Raw genomic sequence first — 8,281 nt, 5'->3', positions numbered from 1 at the left:
TTCATCGCAATCGGCTTTCAGTTTAAGTTGGGGTTTCATTAAATAATTGTTAAATGTTCATTGTTATAATTATTAATTGTTTACACGAAATATTTTATGAATAATTTAATAAATTTTAATAAAATCACGTGACTCCAGCGAAGTCTACGATTGGTCAGTGAATAGCGCGGACATTACAGAGACGATTTGAAAATTGGCCGAGATGAAAACCTCAAAAAGAAATCGGAGAATTATAGGTCGGTGAGTCTTTATTTCAGTGTAAATTTTTATGCTGCTTTTTGTTTATGTATTTTTGCACGTAAAGAATGCATTAGAATGTGAATATCAAATGTAAATTTTACGAAATTCTAGGTATTTGTACCGTAGATTTTTGGTTTGTTTTGATTCAAGATGGCCGTGCAGCCAGTGCTACAGCCTACACATGAAGTAAAGAGATTTAAATAATTATTATTTTGTTTAACCAGATGTGTAACAAGACAAAAAAGTGTTTCACAGTTTCAGAGTCTTTTAAAAAAAAATACTACGAGTAATGTGTCAATATCGCCGAACAGGTAGAACAGTAGCCTCTGCATGGGCATGGCGATAATAACAAACAGAAATTCAAATGAACAGTGTGAAAATTTAATCATTGGCATATGAAATTTGAAATATAAAGTAAAGATCTCTATATAAAAAAAATGTATGGGGGGATAATTTTTAACATGTTTTAAAGTATCAAAATTACAGCATTTATAAAACATAATATAACAAAACTAACTGATTTGAATTTATGTTATAAGTAATTAAGTTTACATAAAATCGTTTCAACCCTATCTCTCCACTTGGTTCAAGCCAGGGTAAAGGGGGGGGGGGGGTGACACACATCATTTAATTCAGAGTGACAATGTTTCAGTATTATAATAATAAAAAAAAATAAGAATGTATACTAATGAGTGTAAACTTTGTAAATAATAATGTCACATAATTTCATGAACAAACTTTCTTTTTCAGCAAAATTCTTGTTCCCTGTAGTCATTCTAAACTTGGAGTAAAAGCATAAAGACTATAACTATCAGTAAGTATGAAATCTAATATGATTTTGAAAATATATATATATATATATATATATATAAAGTGCGATGGTGATATATATATGGCATATATATCATATATAAAGTGCGATGGTCTGACACGCCAAAGTCCGATGGTGCGGAGGAACAATCAACGTTTATGACGTCACAATAGTCCGACGTCATGACGTTGTTCTGCATTCAAAATCCATTGATTCAGTATTCGTCTCACATACTTTTTTTTTACTGATATTGCTTATTGTTTTTGTCCACCGGAGATATTAGGGTCAGTCCTTGAACACCGTTCGACTGATAAGGGTTAGTTCTTGAACACAAATGTGTTTCTTCAAACTCACCCGAGAGATTTTATGGTTAGTCCTCGCACACTATTGGACTGATTTGGGTTCGTCCTGCATCTATTCAAGATATCTAGCTAATACTTTTTACACAATTTTCGACTGATAAGAGTTAGTCTCGCACCTATATCAAAAAGATTAGGATTAATATTTGCATTTAATATTTATTGTGTATTTATTTTGAACAAAAGGCCCTTGGCATGGCGCTGCATTACATTTTTGCGCAGTAGTACTATGACGTCATAAACGTTAATTGTTTTCCGCACCATCGGACTTTGGCGTGTCAAACCATCGGGGTTTGGCGCAGACCGTCGGACTTTGGCGTGACCATCGGACTTTGGAGTCCCATCGCACTTTGGAGTCCTACATATATATATATATATACAATGTATATATATATATATATATATATATATAATAGTAAAATTAATCACCACTTATCAAACTCCATTGTAAATTTTAGGAATTTCAGATGCAGATCTTCACAGGGTAGGGGGAGGGGGGTCCAAATCACTTTTAATTGATTAAGTATATATACATTTAATAACACAATAATGGAAGTAGGAAGGAAGTTCCAGACTCCCCGGACCTCTCCCCTATAGATTCAGGCATGGATTTCATCTATGTAATATTTTTGAAAATAATTTCAAATGTCACTCAGTAAGTGAAGACTCAAGAGCAACAACTTTTTCAGAATTGAAGGGAATGGCATGAAAGAAGAAAAAAGGAATTGCGTGGTACATTCAAATGGAGGATCAGTTTTTATAAAGAGTCCAGATGAAAATCGCAACTGTACAGCAATGAGGATTTACCCTGGTAAAAGGACTATTACTGTGCAGAAAATTCTGTGGTGCAATGGGTAGGAACTCTATGAAAGTAATGAAGATAACATGAATTGCACATGTTGCAAGTGAATAATGTGTGGCCAAAAAAAGGACATGAAATGGAGTATACTTTCAGTACCTTTACAGTGTCTTTGTGTATTTAAATTACATTAATTATGTTTTTATATGCTGAAAAGGTGTGTTTATTTTTTTCTTGCAAAGAATGATATTAAATATCATTATTTTTTTAAAGGTAACAATATTAATTTTTTTTAGATATAGATTTGTCATATATAGATTCTGTTTGTAGAGAGGATTTTAAAGAGATATTTTTCATGTAGCATCATGCAATAAATTTTTATTTGTACCTGATAATTATTGTTAAATTCTTCCTTAATATAGACCTGCCCCATTCACAAGGAATGATAATTAAGTATGTGTTTTTCATGTAAGGCCAAAAATTAAAAAACCTTTCATGGAGAAAGAAATTTTTAACTGGGTTTTGTGGTTGATTTGTCGACAAAAGCCCATTTTTTCATATGCCTAAAATGTACCTTTTTGTAAAGTTATGCGGTGTGCCAATATTGTGCTTTTTTAGTACCTAAAATGTGCCTATTAATGTTTTTGGTACAATATAGGTACCTTGTAGGTACACTTTTGGTATACCTCTGGCATACTTTTGGCACAGCCTTGAAGGTACCTAATAGATTGATATGTAGGCACTTTTTAGGTATGCCTGGAATGTACCTACTGGTCTAGTTAGATGATGTGCCAATATTGTGCTTTTTTAGTACCTAAAATGTGCCTATTAATGCTTTTGGTACAATATAGGTACCTTGTAGGTACACTTTTGGTATACCTCTGGCATACTTTTGGCACAGCCTTGAGGGTACCTAATAGATTGATATGTAGGCACCTTTTAGGTATACCTAAAATGTACCTATCTGAATGTTTGAATTATATGCCAAACTTTGTAAATACCTATATTGTGCCTGTTTTTAAATATAGGTACAATATTAGCACATGTATAGGCATACTTTAGGTATGCCTCACTTCTCAATCTAATGTTTTATGTGTGCCTGAAATGTACCTATATTGTACCAATTTGCTACCTATACTTGAAGAAGTGGTTCCAAACTTGTATACTTTAGGTATACCTTTTTTGTGCCTATATTTATCAAGAATAGGCATGCCTAATCTGTACCTTTTTTTGGTATGGGTTGTATCAAGTTTCCACTTAAATTTATCCAGTTGCCAAAGAGAAGTTCTTAATTTTAAAGTTTACACCAAACAAGTACACAAGGACTGACATGTAGATGTACACATGTGCATACATGCCAGTAACTTTATTCACTTAACTTAGTACAAACCTTTGTGCCCTTTTAGGATTTTTCTTTCGGAGATCATTGATGTTCACTACAAGTCTACATTTATCATCAGTGATCATGTCCCTGACCTTCTGCTGGTAGATGCCCTGATCTTCCTACAACACATATGTAAAAGATTAAAAGTATTGGTCACTTGTTTAAAATTTTGTGGGATACTTTTTCTCATTATGGAGCTTAAAAGCTTGCATTTTTCCCTACTTACAATTATCCATTAGCAATTAGATTGAAAGGCCTAATGAGTATTGTCACAACATTTTATTTCTCTGAAGTAAAAGTTTTTCAGTGATCTTTATGCTTAAACATTACAACAAGCAAATAAATGGTCTGATATATGATTTCCTTTTTCTGAAATACATCAGACTTGTCGAAATCTGTCGGTCCTGTCGGCAAGGCCGGTAAAAAATTGTCTGGACCGATAGCATTTAAGAAAACGTCAGTCCAGATGACCGTTTGAAAAAAAATGAGCGTAATGCAAATTTAATAAAGGTCGGGATCGGGATGCGTAGTTCAAGGTCACAAACACAGAAAAAATGGCCGCGTACGCAGCATGTTGACGACAGCTAAGTAAATTAGTTATAGCAAAGTCATAAAACTTGTCATTTATGTCTATGTTAAAGACTCTCTATCCCAAGAAAGGAAACTTGTTAGATTGAAGGCTATTGAAAATAATAAAGGACATTTTGGTGCTGTTATTCATATGATTTTACCAGCATCAAAATAACGTACAAGTATCTGGTCTGACAAAAGTTTAACTGGTCCGACAAAACATTCGACTGTGTCAGACCAAATGTGTGACAGCGATTAAAAAATTTCGACAAGTCTGATACATCTATTGACCTCAGAAGATTGGTAAAAATGAAAGATGGAAAAAGTTGAGACATCAGCTGCTTGTCAGCATGGTCAGTGTGGGGATTTTTAAGTTTTTTCAAGATAATCAGTATGGTCTCCACTCTCATGACTATGTGGTACTCTAGCTCCTGCATAGTTTCAGAATAAATACATTGGTTATAAGTCAGGCAGGCATATTTGCAAAGTGGCCCAAGAGCTCAACTGGTAGTGTAACCTGACTCAAGTTCAGGGGGGACCTAGTTTAAAATCCTAGACTGTTTAAAATTAACTGTTAAATCTAAGCTCCAAGTGAACACATAATCACACATGCTAACATGAATAGAGTAGCATTAATCCTGGCATGAAAACCAAATGACCACTTTGTATTTTATTACCTTCAGTCATCAGTGACCTGCATGTCTAACTCCCCTCCCCTCCCCTTCCAACAAAATTTATTGAATAAAAGAATTGATCTTAATTTAGAATAAGAGGAAACAACAGAAATATCGATGAAGATAACAACAAAAACTTTATTTCTTAAAAAATATTAACTGAACTCTGAAGGTAAATTTTCCGGCTCGATATCATATTGTTTATGATTTTTCGCTGCCAAAACATCAACTGTAATACAATTGATAAACTCTTACCCCGTCATCAAGGAAATCAACATACTCTCTCTGAATATCAATCAAGCGCTGATCAATATCTGTTGCCATGATTTCTCTGTCTTTCTGTCTCTTTCCCTCCCTGCTTTGTTGACAATGTGCTTATTTCGCGCCGTTTTCAATCACGTGACTTTCATTGACGGACGTTCTCGGAGTTCTTCAAAGAAGGGCGAGAGATTTCAAGATGGCTGCGCCCATGTAGCTGAAATGAAAATATTGACGTTTTTCCGCTAAAAATGCACATTTTCTGAATTTTTGTATTATTGTTTCTACTCCTATGCTTAGAAATGTCTGTTTCCAGACCAATCAAAGTATACCTCCAAAATGACAAACCACTGGTGTGGAGTTCTAAAGGTAAAACTTGCATTAAATAATATGTTGACCAGGTTGGGACCAGTCGCCCAAATGGGATATAATAGTCCGTTTTTGGGATATAATATCCCAATTGGGCTTTAAATTTACAGTGCAAAAATTGAAAATTTTTATTTTGGCAATAAGTATCATAAATCCGCATCTGGACACTTAAAAAGGAATAATTTTTGGTTGACAAGTTTTTCTGTATGCCCATTGTTTAGGAGATTGATCCCTCGGAAATTCCTTAACTTCTTGGAGATCTATCTTACAAACTGTAAGGTTGCAGAAAAACTTGCTTACCAAAAGATATTCCTTTTTAAGTGTCCTGATGCGGATTTATGATATTGTTTAGGTCTCTGTTATAGCTTACAGTCTAAGCATCATTCTTTACAAAAGGGTTGCTTATGTATCAGATGTAATGAATAAAACTATGGGAGAAGTTAAGTCCATTTGAGGAAGAAATAAACAATAACCTGTAGAAATAAAAAAAAATCAACTATTAAAAGGCAAGAATATACAAATATATACAGGCATGTAGTATCATTTGTATCAGCCAGAAAAATTATTTTACACAGGTCCAGGAAAATACACTTACACTTAATTGAAAAAATGTTCACCCTACTCCCCAATACTCCCTGTCTGTTTTATGATAGGAATTATAATTTTAGGTATCAAGTAAATTTTAGAACATAATGTCTACACATTCACCTAACACATATTAAAAAAATGAAGATATATTGAAAGACTTTTAAAGAATTGATTTTTTAAAATATATTTTGACCAACATCACAAAATTTATATAACTGGCCCAAACTGGCAGATGATGAAATAAGCAAATTAAATGTTCTACTTTCCTATTTGTAAGCATTATGTGTCCAGTGGTAAGGAGCCTATTAGAATAGCATAAAAAAAGAATGAACAAATGTCAATAATTGATTTATCAAAAAAAATTTTTTATTTCCTTCTCCTTTTGGACTTTTTTATTCTCATGTTCATAACTAAACCTAAACAAAAAAAAAAATGCTGGCCTTATAATGAAGAAAGGGGCCTCTTTCAAAATAGATATTTCAGGGATGCTGGGTCAGGGGTACCAGGGGGGTACTTTGACTAAAAATAAATTAATGCTTTGAAATCTGCCCTTTGATAAGCAATGGTGCCTTCTTCAAAATTTGTGAATTTCATGGCTTTTGGATTAAAACACGAACCAAATACAATCGCTGGAAAGTTGTTACATGATACTCAGGTGACCTATAAGGCCCGTGGGCCTCTTGTGTCATTATTCTCGCAAGAACGTGGCTTTAGCGTTTGTATACGCAGCGATGCATTGTGGGTCAAAATTACTGTGGAAAAAAATTCTAGGGAATGAATGTGCAGTGGTCCGAATTTTCTCTTCGCCCAGGCGTTATCGTTAGAGCTCGCAGTTATGAGCGTCGCTTCACAACGCTCACTGCGCTCACTATCACTGTTTACTGATAAGGCCATTTTGAGACTTTCTATGTAACTCATGATCATATTATTTCTCAGAAGAGGAGAGGTTTTCGCAACAGTTGATATAAACAGGTCCCAGGGACAATGAGTTCATACATAGAAAACGTTTTCTTCAGAAAGGCATGAATAAACAAAAAATATTTAAAAAGAATGTGTATACCCAGGTACAGCACAATCTCTTGATTTAGCTAACTACATGGGTTTATAATATGTTTTATGGTGATACCATTGGGGAGAGTGCAGCTTTGTATTTTAACTATTTACAAAAACCTGTGTACATGTTACGTACTTGTACTGCCTATCCTCAGTTCATTAAAAAAAGAAAGAAAACTAGAAGAAAACACAGCAGTAAAAAGAATCACCTCCCATGCATCGGTATCGAGATTCTGAACTTCTTGGAAGCTTCCGACAAAATTGGAAATACCCGAGCCATTTAAGTGATGAAAGTATGACGTCAAATAAAAAGTCCTTTTGACTTAGGATGCAAATGATATCATAGTTTTGTGGTATAGAGATTGCATAAAATCATGTTTGTATTTTTTTCAATAAGTTGTTGCTAAGTATAAGCCTATGTACTAAATTGATGTTTCTTGTGCATAGATGCTGTGGAATTGAGAGAGGAGTGGAGGATAGTGGGATGTCTCATTGGATGCTTGCCAAGATTACCACGTCAAAACAATCACCTTGGCCTGCCACTTCAGCTCTCCAAAGAAGAAGTCACTCTTATGCTTGAAAAAGGTATAAATTTTCATCAAAAATGCATGATTTACTATAGCTAAAGGAGCATATTATCAGCATTAAATAACCAGTTAAACAGGGTTGCCCTTTAGACCTGGGAGCCAGGGAATTCTCTGGCCTTTAAGGACATAATGCCCTGGTTAAACTGGCATCCCCCCTTAAACTCCTGTTTAGGGAGGAACCCCAAACCCCCTTCTACTTTTTAATGACAAAGCTATTCCAATTGTTAAGGACAACCCTGGTAACCAGGAAAGATTTTTGGGTTCTATGTTTCTAAAGTCCATAAATATTTTATTTAAAGGTATTTTCATCTTTTGTTTGTTATTATTTCAGGTGCTATAATCCTCATGGATGGCAACAGTGGCTTGAGGGAACCCAGTGCTAAGGAGAAAGAGGAATTTGATAAATACAGAGAGCAGAGCTACCAAAATCAGGTGTCTTTTTATAAGGGTGATTGAAGCAACACTTAAGTACAACGTAATCTTAACTTTTTTTGTTGCATAAAATCATAAAAAATGAAAAATCTTACAGCTGTTTAAATTGAGACAATAGGGTAAATCAGCACTTGAGGTGGTTCTGTTTTTCATTCCA

The 8,281-nt window shown here is 34.3% G+C and overlaps 1 protein-coding gene across 1 annotated transcript; it reads left to right on the top strand.

The window, feature by feature from the left end:
* Window positions 1–5,097: 5,097 nt before the first annotated feature.
* LOC134253177 (tRNA-splicing endonuclease subunit Sen34-like) lies at window positions 5,098–8,124 on the top strand (the record flags this gene model as incomplete). Its single annotated transcript, XM_062735690.1, has 3 exons — window positions 5,098–5,464; window positions 7,553–7,690; window positions 8,024–8,124. Coding segments are annotated over exons 1-3 (306 nt in total), but the record flags the coding sequence as incomplete, so codon positions are not given.
* Between the last annotated feature and the right edge of the window lie 157 nt (window positions 8,125–8,281).

This window comes from Saccostrea cucullata, unplaced genomic scaffold (genome assembly GCF_032062105.1).
Source record: "Saccostrea cucullata isolate Sc308-1 unplaced genomic scaffold, CSIRO_AGI_Scuc_v1 ctg18816, whole genome shotgun sequence".
Lineage (NCBI taxonomy): Eukaryota > Metazoa > Mollusca > Bivalvia > Ostreida > Ostreidae > Saccostrea > Saccostrea cuccullata.
This window is presented reverse-complemented; position numbering and strand designations above follow the sequence as displayed.